General features: G+C 43.3%; 1 protein-coding gene across 1 annotated transcript in view; it reads left to right on the forward strand.

Annotated features, from left to right (window-relative positions):
* Nucleotides 1–19,095, forward strand: part of LOC110978357 (uncharacterized) — a 28,907-nt gene extending 9,812 nt beyond the window's left edge. The window contains 1 exon segment of the mRNA XM_022233296.2: nt 1–19,095. Coding sequence (XP_022088988.2) covers nt 1–16,695 — 16,695 coding nt within the window. The 3' untranslated portion in view covers nt 16,696–19,095.
* The last annotated feature ends 424 nt before the right edge of the window (nt 19,096–19,519 follow it).

Here is a 19,519-nt window from a genome sequence, read left to right on the forward strand (position 1 = left end):
CACAATGTACGCAGGATTTTGGAAAATGAGTACAGACGCACCATCACTGAGCTGGAAACTCGATTGATGTCGTCACCTAAAGATGAGCCTGCTGCTGAGGCAGTCGTTCCGACTGTTGCCGTCTTTAAACTGAAGGGACCGGATGTACAACCAGAGCCCGAAAAGCCAACAATGGTGAGTGAGAAGACACAAGCTGCACCACACACAGCTGAGCAAGAAACTGCACCAGACAGGCCCTGGACGAGCATCCTCACTGATGTGAGGAAAATTCTTGAGAATGAATACAGACGTACAATCCGAGAGCTGGAAGACCAGTTAAATGGAAGAGATGAAACAGACTCTGGGAAAACAATGGCCTATTTCAAGCTCAGTACCCCTGAAATACCCAAAGTGCAAACAGTCAGTATGTACACACAAATTGACGCACCTCACACTGGAGAACAGGGAACTGTACCAGAAAGACCATGGGGACAGGTCGTGAAAGATATTCGCAGTTCTGTTGAAAACGAGTACCGAGTCACAATCAGAGAGCTTGAATCTCAACTGGCTGAAAGACCCAAAGAGGGGCCTAAGGGCCCAACTCGTTTGGGAATCTTCAAGCTGAAGGGACCCAAGCAGATGAAGGTGAAGAAACCAGTTGTTCACGACACGTTCACTGAACCGACAAAGCCTTGGTTGACGCTGCTGAGTGACATTGAAGAAAATGTGGAGAGGAGACTGTCATTGAAGGCAGTAAAGCCGATTGCCGTGGAGCCCGAAATTGTTCAACAGACCCAACAAATAGTAGAGATGGCACTACAGAAAAAGCCTGCTACAGCTGATACGATGACTCAAGCTTCTCAAGCCACAACTTCCTCAAAGGCCTCCCAAAGTGCAGTTGTTCGGAGTTCCTCAGTGTCCACTGAAGCCAATATTCAACCGCAAGTTACTGAACAGAGCACATCATGTGACCTTAGACCTAGTGTTAATGAAGACGTCCAAGTTGAACCCACAACGGCAATAAAATACACTGTTACAGAAGCCACCGAGTCTTCCGATTTCTTCCAAATTTTCAAGCCAGAATTATCCTCACAGGAAACCCAAGCTTCACCATCAAAAACCACAACAGCAACAACACCCCAGAAATCTTCTCTGCAAGAAGCCGGTATCCAAACTTGTCCTTCAACTAAGGATCGTGATATACTCACAGACCCATCGCCAGCCTCCGACTTTGGCGTACAAGTTGAACCACTTCACGAGATTCCTCACATTGCACCGACAATTGTACAACCAGTTCATGCACCCATAACATTCAAAGAGCCAGAGCTGGAGAAGATCGACGTTACTGTTCAAGTCGTGCCAGAAAAGAACAGCAAGGCCTCAAGTACTGAGACCAAAAAGTATGTGGAAACCTTTGTGCAGGTTGGTAGTCCACAGCCAAACCAAGAAACCTTCGGTGCCCAGGTACAGCCAGATGTCACAGATGGTCACTCATCCGTAGTGATCAGAATGAAAGATGCCGGAACAGATAACCGGCAAGTGAAATCAACGGACAAGTCAACAGAAACTACCAATGTGAAGGAAGTACGGGACTTCGCCATCCTAGTCAAACCGGATGTTAAAAACAGGGTTGCTGCTACTAACGTGAAGAAATTCTTGGATGCATTCGCTCAGGTTGATGAACCGACCCAAGAACAGGCTGAGACTGATGAATCTTCTGTTCAAGCCGTACCAAGCATCAATGTAACATTCACAAGCATGGATACCCCAAAGCTGACTGATGCCTTCACTCAACTGACACCTCTCACAGTCGAACAGGGTGACAAGTTTATTCAAGTTAATGCTCATGTGGCTGATGTTGGTACTGGTACTCCGGTGGTAAACTACGCAGACAACAGTTCACAGGTGGCCATGTCAACGTTAAGCCGCCAAGTCCAGGCACATGCTCTGCTAACAGATGCTTCAACAGGAAAAGAGCTCCCAACGACCGAGACGTCGACTCAGTCTGTTTCTGTTGCTAAGCAAGAAGTGTCAGTTCAGGTCACTATGGAAATTGAGACAGAGCCAGCTATTGTCAAAGCAGTGGTACAAGGCGAACAGTACTCAATGCCATCGTTGTCTACACCTCCTGATGTAACAGATTCTGCCATGCAGACTGCACCACAAACAGTGGAGTTCTCAGGTCAAGTTAAGCCTCAAACACTGGAAAAATTCACAGAAAAGAAAATAGATGGAAGCAACTTTGGGCTGCAGGTTTCTCAAAATAGCACAGATTCTTTCACACAACCTCTGGATATTTTGAGTAAGACGGTTCCAGTTCAAGTTCGTCCACGCACTGTAGACAAAGCAACAGAATATTCAGAATCTAAAGCCTATTGTATTGACATAGGGATGCAGTACATCATTGAAAGCAATGAAATTGGAGTCAGTGTGGAGCCTGAGATGATTGAAGATGGTACAGCAATGGAAATCAAACTTCAACTTGACGTTGGCACTCAGGCAGATTGCGAAATCACAGTTGAGCCAGCAATTATCCAAGAAGTGTTACGAGCTCCTGAAGAATCCGTTGCACTGATGAATCGGAATGTTCAAACATCCAATGTGGATACACAAACTGTACCAGAAGAGACCAAACATCAAGGAACATCCCCAGAGGGCATGAAGACTTCTGATGCAGTGGTGCAGCATGTTGAATTGACAAATCTCAGAGACAGCAGTGTCCAGGCTGATCCACTTGTGACATCGACTGGTACTTTGGCAGTTACAACAGCTTACAGTGTGCATGCTGCCCAAGTTAAGCCCCAAACTACAGACCGTGGAATGACAACAGTGATACGTGGGTCCAACGAACGAAGTAGCATGGCAAACCTGTTCCCAAAGCCTTATGTGAAACCTCCTTGTAAAGATGCTTTTGCCCAAATCCAACCTGCATCCAACCTTACATCAGAAGGTACACTGACCGACCAGACTGCAGTCAAAGCCATGTCAGTCCAGGCATCACCAGCAACTAGCACACAGGGTCAGACATCCAAACCAGAAGTCAGGGAGCAGTGGAGCATGACAGATAAAACACTAGAGAAAAATGTCATCGAGCTTATCATTCCACAAGTAGAAGAACCAGTTGTGGCTTCCATCCCCATCCTAAAAGCAGAACTTCTGGATAAAACAACGCAGATGCTTTCACCCAGCCAAAGGGATGCGTTCTCATCGACAGAGATATCTCAGACTCAAACTGCTACTCAGTATGATATTAATAATGATGACTTGTCAACTCAGACAGATGTTCAACTTGATGTCACAAACAGCAGTACTCAGATGGAGTTCCTTGTAATTGACACTACAGTCCAAACACTACCTGTCAAGAGGGAGACTGTTAGTCTATCAACTGATGTTACCCAGTTCAAGACGTCGTTTGCTCAGTATGAACCAGACCTGTTTCGATCGTCTGTTTCAAATCAAACAGCTGTTCATACGAGCAGCACAGGATTCTCTCCCGAACAGATCGTGTTGAAATCGACTGGCATTTCTCCAGAGAAAGCAAATGTCAGGACTTCATCAACTCAATATCAGAAGACTGTTCTTCAAGACCACAGCATCCAGACTGAAGAACAGGAGCAACCGAAAGTGTTTGGGGAGGAAATAGTGACAGTGGAAGAGATCGAAGTACTCGAGTCTGCTCCTGTACTCCCCGAGATGGAAATGTCAAATACAGAGACACAAACTGAAAATGAAGTACAGCCAATAATGAGTGATGTTGCTTCTCAACATGAACCCAACATTAAAACATCTGTTGTTCAAACTATCCACGTCAAACTCGAGTCCAAATCAACATCAACAACTGGGCCGCAGGTACAGGAGTCGATAGTCCAATATGAGCCCGAACGCTTCAGGACAGCTGTTGCATCCCAAACATCAATTCCAACCAGTACAACAGGATCCTCCACAGAAAAGGCAACTCTGAAGACAACTGGAGTGTCGCCTGATAAAACTGACGTAAAGGCTTCATCAACACAATATCAGATGGCAGTCACAAAAGACAACAGCATGCAGACAGAAGAACAAGAAGAATCTATTAAGTTTGAAGAATTCATTACTGTTGAGCAAGCCCCAGTTGTGGAAATCATGCCTGTATCCATTCCTGTTGAGCTGGTTGATGCTGAAACACAAGCCGAACTTGTTACAACTGATCGAGCAATCCTTACAGAGCCAGAGAAGCAGAAGGTTATGAAAACTTCAGACGTTCAAACTACACAGCTGAAGCTCGAGTCCAAATTTACGTCAACATTGGGACCACAGCTTAAAGAATCTGTAGTTCAGTATGAGCCTGAACGCTTCAGGACAGCTGTGTCATCCCAAACATCTATTCCAACACGTCACACATCATCTTCAACAGAAAAGCTATCCCTGAAAACAACTGGCGTGTCACCTGAGAAAGCTGATGTAAAGGCTTCATCAACACAATATCAGATGGCAGTCACAAAAGACAACAGCATGCAGACGGAAGAAGAAGAAGAATCTATTCAGATTGAAGAATTCATTACTGTTGAGCAAGCCCCAGTTGTGGAAATCATGCCTGCATCCATTCCTGTTGAGCTGGTTGATGCCGAAACACAAGCTGAACTTATTACAACTGATCGAGCAATCCTTACAGAGCCAGAGAAGCAGAAGGTTATGAAAACCTCAGATGTTCAAACTACACAGCTGAAGCTCGAGTCCAAACTTACGTCAACATTGGGACCACAGCTTAAAGAATCTGTAGTTCAGTATGAGCCTGAACGCTTCAGGACAGCTGTGTCATCCCAAACATCTATTCCAACACGTCACACGGCATCTTCAACAGAAAAGCTATCCCTGAAAACAACTGGAGTGTCACCTGAGAAAGCTGATGTAAAAGCTTCATCAACACAATATCAGATGGCAGTCACAAAAGACAACAGCATGCAGACGGAAGAACAAGAGGAATCTATTCAGATTGAAGAATTCATTACTGTTGAGCAAGCCCCAGTTGTGGAAATCATGCCTGTATCCTTTCCTGTTGAGCTGGTTGATGCCGAAACACAAGCTGAACTTATTACCACTGATCGAGCAATCCTTACAGAGCCAGAGAAGCAGAAGGTTATGAAAACTTCAGACGTTCAAACTACACAGCTGAAGCTCGAGTCCAAATTTACGTCAACATTGGGACCACAGCTTAAAGAATCTGTTGTTCAGTATGAGCCTGAACGCTTCAGGACAGCTGTGTCATCCCAAACATCTATTCCAACACGTCACACATCATCTTCAACAGAAAAGCTATCCCTGAAAACAACTGGCGTGTCACCTGAGAAAGCTGATGTAACGGCTTCATCAACACAATATCAGATGGCAGTCACAAAAGACAACAGCATGCAGACGGAAGAAGAAGAAGAATCTATTCAGATTGAAGAATTCATTACTGTTGAGCAAGCCCCAGTTGTGGAAATCATGCCTGCATCCATTCCTGTTGAGCTGGTTGATGCCGAAACACAAGCTGAACTTATTACAACTGATCGAGCAATCCTTACAGAGCCAGAGAAGCAGAAGGTTATGAAAACCTCAGATGTTCAAACTACACAGCTGAAGCTCGAGTCCAAATTTACGTCAACATTGGGACCACAGCTTAAAGAATCTGTAGTTCAGTATGAGCCTGAACGCTTCAGGACAGCTGTGTCATCCCAAACATCTATTCCAACACGTCACACAGCATCTTCAACAGAAAAGCTATCCCTGAAAACAATTGGAGTGTCACCTGAGAAAGCTGATGTGAAGGCATCATCAACACAGTATCAGATGGCAGTCACAAAAGACAGTAGCATGCAGACAGAAGAACATGAAGAACCCATCCAACTTGACGAATTCATTACTGTCGAACAAGCCCCAGTTATTGAATTTATGCCTGAATTCTCTTCAGTGGAGCTTGTTGATTCAGAGACGCAAGCTGAACCAATTATGACTGATCAAGCTATCCTCACAAGACCAGATCAGCAGGAGAAAACAACCACCACTCTTGTTAGGAAGTATACTCAAGCTTATGTCCAGAATGTTCCTAAAATGGCATCTGTCGGTCAGCAGATGACGATGCATCGACCACAACTGGTGTCCCAAGGCACCACCACTTTGAAGATTCACTTAACAACAAAACCAACACAAGCCCAACCTTCAACAATGTCATTTAGCCAGATGATGGAGCCCACGGTCAGAGATCACTGGAGCATGACAGATGATGAGCCTGTTAAAGAAATTATTGCTCCTCAGATAGATTCTGTGGTTGAAAGCACACCACAGCTGCCTGTTGAAACACAAAATGCGGATGTCCAAGTTGAGCCCAAAATATCAAGTGTTGCGATAGAAGCTCTTAAAGAAACAGCAGAGCGAGGCATCCTTGTTCTCCCTGAAACACGTGAAGTTACATCTCAGATGTCAGTACACCATGCAACTGCCTATGCACAAGCAACTGTTAGACATGCAACAATCTCATCTCAAACGGATGTAGAGGAAAAGGTTCGTATGAAAAATTCCGGAATTCAGACTCAACAGTATCTGGTCACAAGCAGAAGCTATGTCCCTCTGAAAGAGAAGAACTACAAGCCTATTGAGCATGCGGGTGACTTGGTGGGTATACAACCACGTGGACCACTCAGGACTGAACACAAGACTATGCAAGCTTCAATTTCTACGGCAAACACCAGTTCACAGTACACTGGTCCTGAGCAGACAGCAACAGGTTTCCAGACAGAGGAGACAGTTGAAGTCTCTGATATGGAAGTCCAGACAAACCCAGTAACAATCATTGACTTTGTTCCAGTCCTTAAAGATTCTTTTGTGCAGTATGAGCCCATGTACTTCTACAGTACATCCACACAGGTTGAAATACCTACAATGCATCAGCACGTAAGTGCCGTTGTACAAAACAGAACCCAAGAAACAACCACACCTATCATCAGGGTACAACCTTCATCAAGCCAGACTGTAGCTCATCATGGCAAGGATAATGCCTCACAAACCAATCCTATGCCAGAACCAGAACCGCTTATTGCACCAATGAGGACTGAGCCAGTTCTCTTTGCTCCACCTCCACTGCTTCCTGAGACGCAGGTAGCCGAATCTCAAACTGACAATATGGTACTAACTGATCAAAGTACTTCCATGCAGCTACCAAAGGTATTTAGTGCCTATGCTCAAGTTGGTCCACAAATGCAGGATACTGACACAATGACACCCGTAAAGCTGTATGCTCAAATCGCTGTACAAAATGAACCCGAGACACTGTCTCAAGTGATGCAAACTTCACCTGATGTCAAAGAGGAAACTACATTGACGGAGAATCCAGACATCACTCATCAAGCTTCCCAGTATGAAACTGCCTTTGTGCATGTGTCATCACAGGCAGCTCCACAATCCCATGATGCCTCAACCTCCTCCGACTTAGTCTTCCAGGAAATGATTGAGGCTGGAACACAGCACATTATGGAATCTAACAATTTTGAATCACAGACATCTCCCGATACACGAGAACAAGCTTCATTTACTGCTTTTGAGATGCAAGAGTCTGACTGCCAAACAGAACTGACTATAGAGGACCTAGAAGAAATGCTAGCAACTCTCAAGAAGAAACTGGAAGAAAAACCCACCGTGCAGGAGATCATCATTCCTGACAAAGTCAATCCTGTAGAATCACCACTTAGCTTCCTAGTTGATACTGAGGAATCTGGCGTACAAACCTTCCTGGAAACAATCCAAAGAAGCACATCCCCCATTCTCCAGGAAGTGAAGCATGTAATTACTCAGTATGAAGCAGAGCTGAAGGATTTGGGCGTGCAAGTGAAACCTGATGTAATTGATAAAGAAATGGAAACTTTTGTAGTCAACGTTCACGATGCCGCGATTCAGTACGCTTCCCTCTACGGCAAAGACAAACCTACACAGTTTACTCCTGAAGTCAACAACACAGGGTCAATTACAGACCAGACAGAATACCAGCACAATTCCACAAATACCTGGTCCATTTCACTTGCATCGAAAACAATGCAAGCATGCCCCCAGAGTATGGACAAAGGAACAACTCCAGTATTGCAGCAGTACGACAAAAGAGGCACTCAGACATCAGGCCCTGAAACCATCTCCAGGTGGACTCAGAGAGAAATCCTCTGGGCGGATGTTCCTATCCAGGTCAGACCAGTTCTTGATGATGCCACGTCTCAAACAGAGTACATCATAAAAGAAGAAATCCAAGCCTTGCTGAAGCCAATAGAGAAGAGGGAAGTCAGACTAGAGATGAGATCATTCAAAGAAACAAATACAGCTGAAATACAAACTGATCCTGTCATCATTAAATCTGCCGAACCTGACGATGAAAAGGAATCATGGCTTGACAGTGGAATTGACACTGACGTTCAAACAGATCCGGTTACAATTCTCTCTGACTTTGATTCTGAGATAGAGTTGATGGATGAAGACAGTCAGACATGTCCAGTCGACATGATTGATGCCGATATCCAAGTTGAGAGCAGGAAGGAGGTAAATGACACACCTTCACAAACTTTCCAGCATCTGATTGCAAAAACAGTTCAGACAGAGCCAAAGCAAGTATCTTATGCTGGTACTGTTACAACTACCCGAACTGTCAGACCCATCTCTTCTCAAACTTTCCCTACAAAGACCGAAAACAAGGGATTCCAGTTTGAACCAGTTCCATACTTGACCAACGAAGACATTTACACTCAAACACCTGTTAAACTGACTAAGGAACAAGGGACACGTGCGTTAGAAAGCCAGGTTAAGACTTCAACAACACAAACTGATGAAATGCCAGTGATTGAGCCAGAGATTATTCATGTTGCCAATCTCCAACCAGTTGAATCACAAATGGTATTCTCAGCTCCTGAAGCAGAAGTCACAGATACTGGTGTACAAGCAAGTGCGGAAGTAATACATGAAGACTCACAGACAACTAGAGTCTTCACAACAGACAGACCCTCTTCACCAGGAATCAGTTATGCTGTGGCCGAGTCACAGACTGTTACTCCAGTCCACCGGACGAGAGATACTCAGTATGAGTCAAATGCAGCACCGAAGAAAACTCAGACAGAAAGTACAGTCACTGTCAACATGAGTACAGCCACCGATCAGACGATCTCACAAGATGTTTGTCTTCAGACTTTCTTGGAAACCAAGCCTGAGATCGTTGACAGGTCAATGCAGCATGTTGCAGTGGTTCTTATGGGATACTCCCAGACTGAGGAGACTGAACTACAGCATGGAGAAACACAAACTGATGAAGTTGAGGAAATCCAATTTATCACTCCATCTCCTGAAGCTGTAGAAGCCTTTGCACAGACAATTGATGATGTTATCAGTGTTGGTGCTCAAACTGAGGGTCCAGACATCATGCAGAGTGGCACTGATGCACCTGTAAAAAGATTGAAAGTTGGAACAACCCAAACACCGAGAAAGAACACTTGGAATGAGGGAACTGTCACCGAACCAATGAAGTCCATGAGCATGTCTGTGCAAACAGATGGCATTCCTGTTCGTGTTGTGGATGAACACATCTCTCCGATCCATCTGCAACCAGTGCACGCCCCACTCACTCTGCCTGAATACAAACCAAAGCTACTTGATGCCTCCATCCAGGCTGATGTGAAGACTGATGACAGGTCAATGCAGCATGACAGCGAAGCCACACAGTTTAACATCTATTCTACAAGAGTGGTGAAGGGAGAAGTGACCCCGACAGTGCGAAGTGAATATTCGATGATGCCACAAAAGAAACACTTTATCAGTCATCTGGAATCAACTGCATACCCTGAGGAAGAAAAGTTGACCAACAAGCATTTTGTTGACACACCTACTCAAGTCAAACCAGAGGTAAACAACGTACCAGTCCAGGTGCAGCCAGGTTACGATGACTGCTCAACAGCTACCGAGGAGGCAATCTTGACCAGCACTGAGGTGCAAACAGACTTTGCAGAGGAACCAATGGAAGAAATCATCAGGGTTAGTCAGGTTCCTGTGCAGCAAACACCTTTCCTTGACTTGGGGCCAATTTTGATGGATACCGGCACACAAGTAGAACCGAGGATGACTGATCATGGCATGTCCGCCACTGACCCACAATTTGAAGGGCCATCCTATTTGGAACTTGGACCGATGCTACTTGATACAGGCACACAAGCTCGTCCAACAGTGAGTGATCACGGAATGCTGACTATGATGCCACTAGAACCACTTCCAGCATGGACCCAGACAGAACTCAAGACAGAAGACACTGCTGCACAGCATGAGATTTATGTACAAAATGCTATTAACCAGACTTTCACCCATCAAAAAGAACACAGTACATACACCTCCATTGATGTCCGACAGGAAAGCTCACAAGCAACAACAGAGAAAAAAGATGCTGGAGTACAAGCTAAGACAGTAGAGGAAGTGAGCGTAATGACAACTGGTATTCAAACGGTTGTCATCCGTGAAGAAAAACCACAGATGATGGATGTAGGAATGCAGTTCAGGCCTCTAAAGATTGATCAGACTACTTGGACAAGCAAGGCTAGGACAGTAAGCTCTCACAGTAACACTGAACCTATGAATATGAAGCAAGCTATGGTTCAAGTTGCCATCAAACCACAGACACAAGCAAGAGCTACCCTAACTATACCCAAGCACTCAAGAAACATCACCACTCAAGCGGAGATGAAATGCTACGATGCATGCGTCCAACATGATGATCTACCAGACTTGGCAGACAAGGGTCTGCAAATCAAGCCAGTGATGGTGGATGACATATCGGAAACAACACAATCAAGACAAATTGATCAGCCAATTCAAGTCAACTTAGATGGTACAAAACCATCAACAATTGATGTCTCCACTCAACATGCAGAGGAAAAGGACACACAAGACAAAATAGCACAGGTTAAGCCAATTTCAACTGAAGCAGGGGTGTGGACTGAATTTGACACAAAAGACAAGGGAAACCAAGCCGATTTACCCCCAGAAATTGATGAATTTGTTCATTCCGTGGTCACTAAGATACAGCACGCTCCTATTCCATTCCCTGAAACCATGACAACAGACAGGTCCATCCAACATCAACCTTCGTACGACAGTCAGACTGTGCAGACCAGTATTGACGTCGCAGAGAGGGCATCCTCTCCAGTTGGTCCTGTCTACAATGATGGCTCTTCCCAGACACAAGCAGATACCTGTGACATGGGATTTCAGACTACATCCCAAGAAACCTCAACAGCTGAAGTCCAGGCTGTTATGTCCTACTTTAGTGAGGAATCGTTCCGAATGGAGTCAGTTAAGGAAGATTTCATCAGTGCCCAAGTTTTCACTGAAGAACAGCATGTGGCTCCACTGCCAACAGTGCAGTACCAAGATGCTCAGATGCAGTACAACCCAGTTACCGAGGACTCAACAACTGAGACCGTGTCAACTGGAATCGACTCTGCAAACCAGTCACAGCCTCTGACCATCGATCAAGCCACAACAACAGAAATCACTAAGCATTCTCAGGTTGAAATTCAGGTGGACATAGGAAACCCCTCAGTCATAACCCATGAAACAGCAGTGCAGCATGATATGGTGTTCAAGCCAGTAGACGCCTTCACACAAATCCATCCTCTGACTGTAGATGAAGGAACATCAACACTTCCATTACAGAGAACCGAGGTATCAGTACAGTACATAGCACCGACAGACAAAAGGCCATCCTCTCCAAGAGTTGTCCCACAAACAAATGACAAAGGAACATCAGCTCAGTATGATACATCCCAGTCTTCAACACAGACCATCTTATTGAAATCGGATGTTGGTATACAGTCTAAACCAAACACCAAATCCGAGCTGACTCATGCTGCTATTAAGCCCGAATCCCATGATCAATCTACAACAACAAGACCCAACGTTCGAGCATTTGAAACCCAAACGTTCCTTCCCAAAAAGAATGAGGGCTCACAGTGTGATTATGCAACACTAGTGCATAACACCTCTCAATATGAAAAACTGTTTGTTGCAGACAACTCAGTCCAAGTCAAACCTGTCATCAGAGAGCAAGCAAACTCTCCCATTTTCAAAAGGAAAGAGGTCGGCAATGCATCATCTCAGACAGATGCTGTACCAGGGGAACTAGACAGCTCCATTGGAGATCTCGTCAAATACGTACCACATCAACCCTTCAAACCAAATGTCGAAAGTGACTTCATGCATGATTATTCAGACAGACTTTGTGAGTACCTTGCCCATGATGAACAAGTTCCTGTCTTTGTTGAGCATCCCATTGAAAGAATTAAGACATCATCCCAATTTCAGCCCCGTCAGGAAAGCTCCTCGCCAGTGTGGGATTATTCTGAAGATTTTTCCAGCCGCCTGTATGATGCTGAAATGACTGAAAGCATAGATATCATTGATAAGCTGTTTACGTCAGATCAAAGAACCTTCGAGATGGAAGAACCTATCACGAAGGACGAGACCAACCAAGCAATGTCAGCTCCCAAGTATTACATTGATTCTGCTGTTCAGACTGGTGATATCCGAACCAAGGAGAGAAGCACATCACCCCTGTTTCCTCCTATGAAGGAAGCAGAGAGCCAGTTTGATGCACAGATTGGCCATGCTGATACCAATGTCCAAGCCGGCCCAATCACTGCTAGTGAATCATGCTACACTGACCATGTGTCAAACAAGGATGTCTCATCACAAGCAGACTTTGCCACCAATGAGGTACTGACTAGTGATGCAGCGACGCAGCATTATACACTTGGCCAAAATATCTCTGCTCAAGTTGAACCTTTGATGATGGATGCTGGCATGACTTGGAGGGTGGACAGCACACCTATTTCCACTCAAGCTAAACCTGAAACACTGGAGCAAGGAACATCAACTCCGAAACAGTCAACACCAACTTCAGATATGCAAACTCAGGCAAAGCCAGCTTCAGTGGCCAAAAACACTTCACCACTGACGATAAGAAAGAACCAGGTGGCTGTTCAAGCACAGGTTGACCGACATCATATCCCAACTCAGTATGAAAGGGTAAGCTCTACTGATGCGATTGTCCAGATGAGTCCAGAGTCTCGTGAAAAGGGTACATCAACAAAGCCGGAGAACAAGGACGTATCAATTTATGTCATTCCAACTCAGCGCCATGAGACTACACAATATGAGCAAAGTGTCAGAACAGTTGACTTCATGGTACAGTATCGCGCTCAACACCTTGACTCCTCTACTCAGTCTGTGGATTTCAAACCTGCTTGCCTTGATCGGGCCAGCTCACCCATACACATAGCATTTGAGGAGATTCAAAAGGATAAAATGCCAATTACTGAATCTCCAATCCAACCAGCTGTGATCCAGCAGGTTTCAGCATCTCCTACACAACTGGAACCTTTCAATCAATTGGATAGCTCTTACCTACGTCAAGAAATCCGTGACGAAATAAGAATTGAGGTAATGCATGAAATACGGGAAGAGTTACGAGAGGAACTTCTCAATGAAGTCCAACACAACTTTAATTCACAAATTGAGACACAAGTGCATGATGAACTGAGAACAGAGCTGGAGATCACACTTCGTGAAGAGATACGGGAGGAGTTCATAGAGGAGTACAAAGAGGAGATAATGATGGAGATAAAAGAGGAACTCAAGGTTGAATTTGAGTCAAGAATCAGACATGAATTTGAAGAGCGCACAAGAGATGACCTTGAGTTCAAGATCCGAAGAGAAATTGAGCCCAAAGTAAGACGTGATTTGGAGCCGATTATTCGCAGAGAGATTGAACAAGAGTATGTAAAGGAAACAATCTATGAGGTGAGAGCTGAGGCACCAGTGATGTACCAGCCCTCTGAGTATAAGCCAGAACCAATGAAACCCCTCATGCTAGACCGTGGAACCTCTCCAGCCGTGAAATATCTGCGTGATGCTCCCACACAAGCAAGCACAGCTACCACAGACAAATCTTCACAGTATGACACACCAAGGCCCTTGGATGGAATGACACAAACCCAGGTATACTCAGTGGAGAGAGGAACTACATCTGATAAGATATGCACCTCAGATGTCCCTGTACAAGCTAAACCCAGCATGATTCATCGTGGTAGCACACCAACTGCAAAACCAAATCGTGAGTCTGGAGTTCAAGTGGTGGTGCAGAAGACAGATAAGGGTGATCAGTTTGAGGCCAAACCAAGCCAATCAGATGTGTCTGTGCAGTTTTCCCACAATCCTCAGACAGTGGGAGCTCCATGCCAAGTGCAACCAGAAACTGCAGAACAAGGAACATTGATGGAAGTCCCACAGATCCACCAGACATATGTCCAGACAGAGAATCCCCTCCAAAGATCTGAAAATACACAAACTATCACTAATCAAATGGATGCTGTTTGTCAGTCTGAACCTGTGTTTTACAGAGACACTACACTTCAAGTCAAGCCTGTCACCTTTGATAAGAGCACTTCCACTCAACCTCACGAGACAGGTGATTATTCAGCACAGGTAGAGCTCCTTGATCAACATGAATTCGTTGAGAAGATCCCTGTCAAACAAGAAGACAGTTCAGTACAACATGAGGGAAGCATGGATGTCACAGACAGAAGAATTCAGGCTCGACCTGTAGTCAGAGAGCAGGCCAACTCGCCACTGTCTTTCCTAACATTTGAAATAATAAGTCCTCAAAGCCAAGGTCCAGTTCATGTGCCACCTTACCCTGTCCGATCACAAGAGGCACCTATAGAAAGTACATACATTAAAGAAATTGTAACAGGAGAAAAGGTTCAACCGGTAGAATATATACCACCACGGCTCACCTCTCCTACAACATCTGACATTTCAAGTCTCAAATTTACATACAGCTACAGCAATCGACCAAGCTCCACTGATCACACCAAGAGTCCTCTGGAACCGCAAATTGCAAGGCTGGACTATGTCCCCCTCAAGTCAACTGATCTGTATCCTTTCCAACCAATTACATCACAGACCTCATCATACATGGGCTCTTTTGACTCCAAGTATGAATCAAGTAGTCACTTCACCAGAGAAGTCTTACAATCCATGCCACCACGATGTGAGATGATTCTGCTTCAAACAACTGCAGCTGGTACAACCTACACCAGTGCATTCAGAACATCAACACCTACAACTCACTCTCTAGTGCCTTCAACATTACACTTGTCTCGCATGAGCATTATGGAACAAGTAATGCCTACAGAATCTTCTGCAGATGGCACATCTCCCATCTTTTCAGACACTGAATCTGACAGTTTACCAGAACTGTCAGAACTTGAGAAGATTCGAAGGGATCTCCGGCTATCTAAAGTGATAGTGACAGATGATCAGGCTACTTTGGTGGGCTATTTTGTTAACCGGGATGATGAAACTAAGACACCAGACCTGCCTGACAGTTCACCATTCAGCACCCCAGAATATACTCAAACATCCTCTAGATATGAATACACCAGTCGGTCAACTTCAAACTATACTATGCAGAGCCCCCTTAGAGGTCGTCAGCATTTCATGAATCTTGAGCACACACCAACAGAAAGTATCCCTGATGTGATACTGGATGATTCTAATGATACATTCCCTGCACCAATCGAAGAAAGTGAATGGTTTAAGAGAGAGACCTCCGCCTATCGACTGAATGTTCCATATGACAAGAAGGGCTCACCAAGACCTGGTGCACGCATCGTCCATTCACTGTCTCCATCACAGTCTCCGTCACACACACCCGGTAGGATGTCGCCAGTTTTCTTGACCTCTGAGCATGGCCATTCGATGGAGCTGCTGCCGATACCACGAGGCATGGTTACTCGTCTCTCTGACTTACTCTCCGATGGGATCCCAAGTGATGATGAATCTGTGCTGCCCATCAGCAGATTGTCAGAGATGATTGAGAAACATCGTGAACTGAGCCAACCACCCAAATGGTCAGCACAGAGCGAGCTGCCATTGACATTCAAGGACCCCGAGTCTGAAGTAGACACAACTGATTCAGATACAGACACTGAATCTTTCAATGCTGTGATGGACTTCACTGATCCATTCCTGCATGAGAATCCAAACTTCTGGCAAGGGGGCCCCACAGACTTTGCCACATCCTCTACAAACTCCGATGTTAGCTCTGATGATGATGTCACAGTGTATGGGGACTGTGACGTCTACTCATTTGATCTACCATTCTTTGCGCCTTCCAAGCAAACCAGATCTCAAAGGGATGCTTCCTGGATGCCTGGTGAACCTCCCCGTAAAAGACGCTCCGTCATCAAAATCGACCGTCAACGGGTCAGAGAAGAGTTGAGCATGTCTGAAGTTGTGCTCCCTGATAGACCTCGTCTCACCGGTTACAGAATGAGCACAGATGACAGCAACTGGCAAAGAGACAGATACAACAATCGGCTTTCCCAATCTGAGCCTGATCTCCGCAGGTCAACAACCAGTAGTGAGCCTTTCACAACACCACCCTCTTATTCCACTGCTTACCCTTACACCAAGCAGCAAAGCAGCAGAATACATCCCTCCCCTGAACACCTGATGGTAGATGCAGGAGCCATGCCAGCACTATCTGCAGAGATCAGGTATGCCAAGCTGGTGGAGAAGCAGGAAATCAGCCACACGCATCTGTCTCAGTACAGCAGACTATCAAAGTCAGACCCAGACTTATCTGCAGGACAAGAACTCTTTGAGTTTGGACACTTTTAAATGGACAATAAGAACTGTTTTTCAGGTGTTTCTTGCATGCTCCTATGAAGCAATATGGTTAACTGTTGATTGTTTAAATAAAAAATGGCGGTTTGAAACTTGAATTCAGGTTTTGCTACCTTAAGAGTGACTTCTAAAGACATTGCTTCTTGAGTAAATAATTCTTTATGAGTTCTTGCTACTACATCTTGCTGCAACATGGAGATCCTAAGACACAGACAAGGCATGATTAGAAAATTGTGCGAATTTTAGCAGAACATTATTTGACCTTAGTTTTGAGTTTGCATTTTGCAAAGGACTGCCAAAGTTTGGCTGTCAAAGAAAAAGTTTAAATGTAACATTTAGAATAAATTTAAGTTTGTTAACATCCGAACTACTCGAGCTACTGCATTCAGTTTTCATGTCTTAAGGGTAATGACAACTTACATGTGTATAGTGCATTTTTTATCCTAAAAATGTATTTTTATAAGCAACTGCAGAGAGTTTACTTTTACAGGTGAGATTTAGGAATATTTTGTATTAGAAGTTTGGTGTAGGGCATATTTAAACGTTGAAATGAGTTGTTTTATAGGATGAAAATAGTTTGTCTTTTCAATAAAGTAAAAGTGTTTGTAAATATCTATGCAAGCATTACCAAACTGATACATATATTTCTTAAACAGTATTTAGTTATCTGCGAGGAACTTATTTTCAGGATTGAAAAACACCACTTGTGAGAACTATTAGCATGAGGAACAAGGTGCGGAAATGTGACCTTGATGTTAATGTAAATATGCAAAATATTTTTATAAAACATGAATGTTACAGACATAAAAACCACTCGTACTTTTATTCTGCAACTTTGTTTTGTTTTAAATGTGGTGCCAGTTAGTAATGTTATTACCTGCATGTGATTCAATATTTACATAATGCCTTTAAAATGGTTGTCTTAAATGCGAAAGTTTCAGAAGTACATGTACTTCACAATTATTGTTATATACAGAAATGTGAACAGTTTGAGGTCTAGGTAATTGGGAAAAAATCTTTTGAGATATTTACGTGTATTTAAGACTTACATCTTGCTAATAGTTTTATAATTTTAATTTTTGATTCCTCTATGCAAAGAGTAACAAAGGTGCTTTATCCGGTTTTGTTCTTTTTGACAACATTCAAGTTTAAATTTTTACTCTGTTTATAATCTAAAATTGCAGATTTGCTGTACTCAATGAAATGCCTTTGTTTAATTTTTAACAAAACACTCTGCTCATTGATTGGAGGTAGTGTCAAATCAAATTCAAGGATCCGTGTGCAGCTGCCTCCTGTGTTAGTGATAATGCAACTGGATTACTTCCTTTGTAAATCTTTTGTTGATTTTTTAAATATCTTATTTTATTACATACAAAAATAACTGAAAGATTTTTAACTGAACATTTTGGTGTATTTATCATATAGTAATGGACGATACATTTAGATGGGGACTAAATCCTATAAAATGAGTAAGAGGTTCTAGTTTTGAGTATGAAACAGTTGAACAAGATTTGATGAATGGATATAGGTGATTGAGACAAAGGGAGGATAAAATGTCAAACTGAGCAGGTAGTTCCAACTCCCTTCATTCATACCAAGAATCCAAACGACTATCAACACCCATTTTGTACAATCTGATCCAATTAATCAGAATAACATTTGTGAACCTGTAACAGTTTTAACCATTATTTATACATGAAAATATATAATCAAAGTGGTAAGGGGGCTTAAAGGTAAATGAGAAGTTATTTTTAGAGTATATTTGAATGTATTAAAAATGCTGTTTTTGAAAGTTAGAGTAGCTGATGTCCTGATAGTAGTTGGAGAGGGTACAAGGTGTCAGCAATCATCAACTGCAATCATTATGAAACCTCTACCTATATTGAAATTAGGGAACTAATAACTTGGTATTGATACAATTCACTCAAGAGCAGGCTTGTCACAACTGTGAAAGTATCCCTCTCAGTGTCGTGGCTCACATACTACATACTGTACTTCTTAACTTTTATTTTCAGTGTATTAAAAATTACAGGCATTGGAAGTTGATTAGGAAAATGTGTATGACAAAAGCTGTGGACAAATGTAAAAAATACTTTCTGGATATTATATATAGGGTGAGGCTATTAATGTTAAACAATTTTATTTCGGACAAATTCTGGTCCATTCCTTCCTCCATGGGTCATATTTAACTTTTCTATCATTAATACAGCTGACTCAACTTATTCATTTATTTAGAGACAACTTGGATTGTTGGAGAATTACAAGTATTCTATGCTCCACTTCCAATGCCTGTAAAGTCGAGCATAATCTGTGTACTGCTAGCTATATCCATTTATTTTAAGTAATGATATTGGTAAATGCAGAGAAATAAAGAGTCAAGTAGGGTAATGAAAATGAATGACTTCTTTGTGTGAATAAATTAAGTTTTTTCAACAGGTAACACTCTCCACTGGTTCAACACACTTCCTGGTATAGTGCGTGTTTCAGTAATTCTACAAATCCGTTGCATTCAACTGGGTTCTGGACATGTAGTGTTAACGCAGTTCCATTGTTATGAGCCTCTTTTTTGACCTTTTTTATGCACAGACTAGTGTATTATGCAGCAGGTGTCATGGAGGAGAGTTGAAATTAAGTTGAAGAGAACAAGGTTCGAATGGCTGGTATATCCAGTTGTTTGCTTTAACGGGTCATAACTTCCCTCAAAGTCTACTATTCTAATTTTTTTTTCAACCTAGGAAACTCAATCTAAGCACAACTACAATCAGTTACAAAAAAGGAAACCAAAACATCTCAGTTTAAAAAGATTTTATTCTTCCAT

The sequence above is a fragment of the Acanthaster planci genome, unplaced genomic scaffold, assembly GCF_054643075.1.
Source record: "Acanthaster planci isolate LZ-2023a unplaced genomic scaffold, COTS_SCS Contig171, whole genome shotgun sequence".
Lineage (NCBI taxonomy): Eukaryota > Metazoa > Echinodermata > Asteroidea > Valvatida > Acanthasteridae > Acanthaster > Acanthaster planci.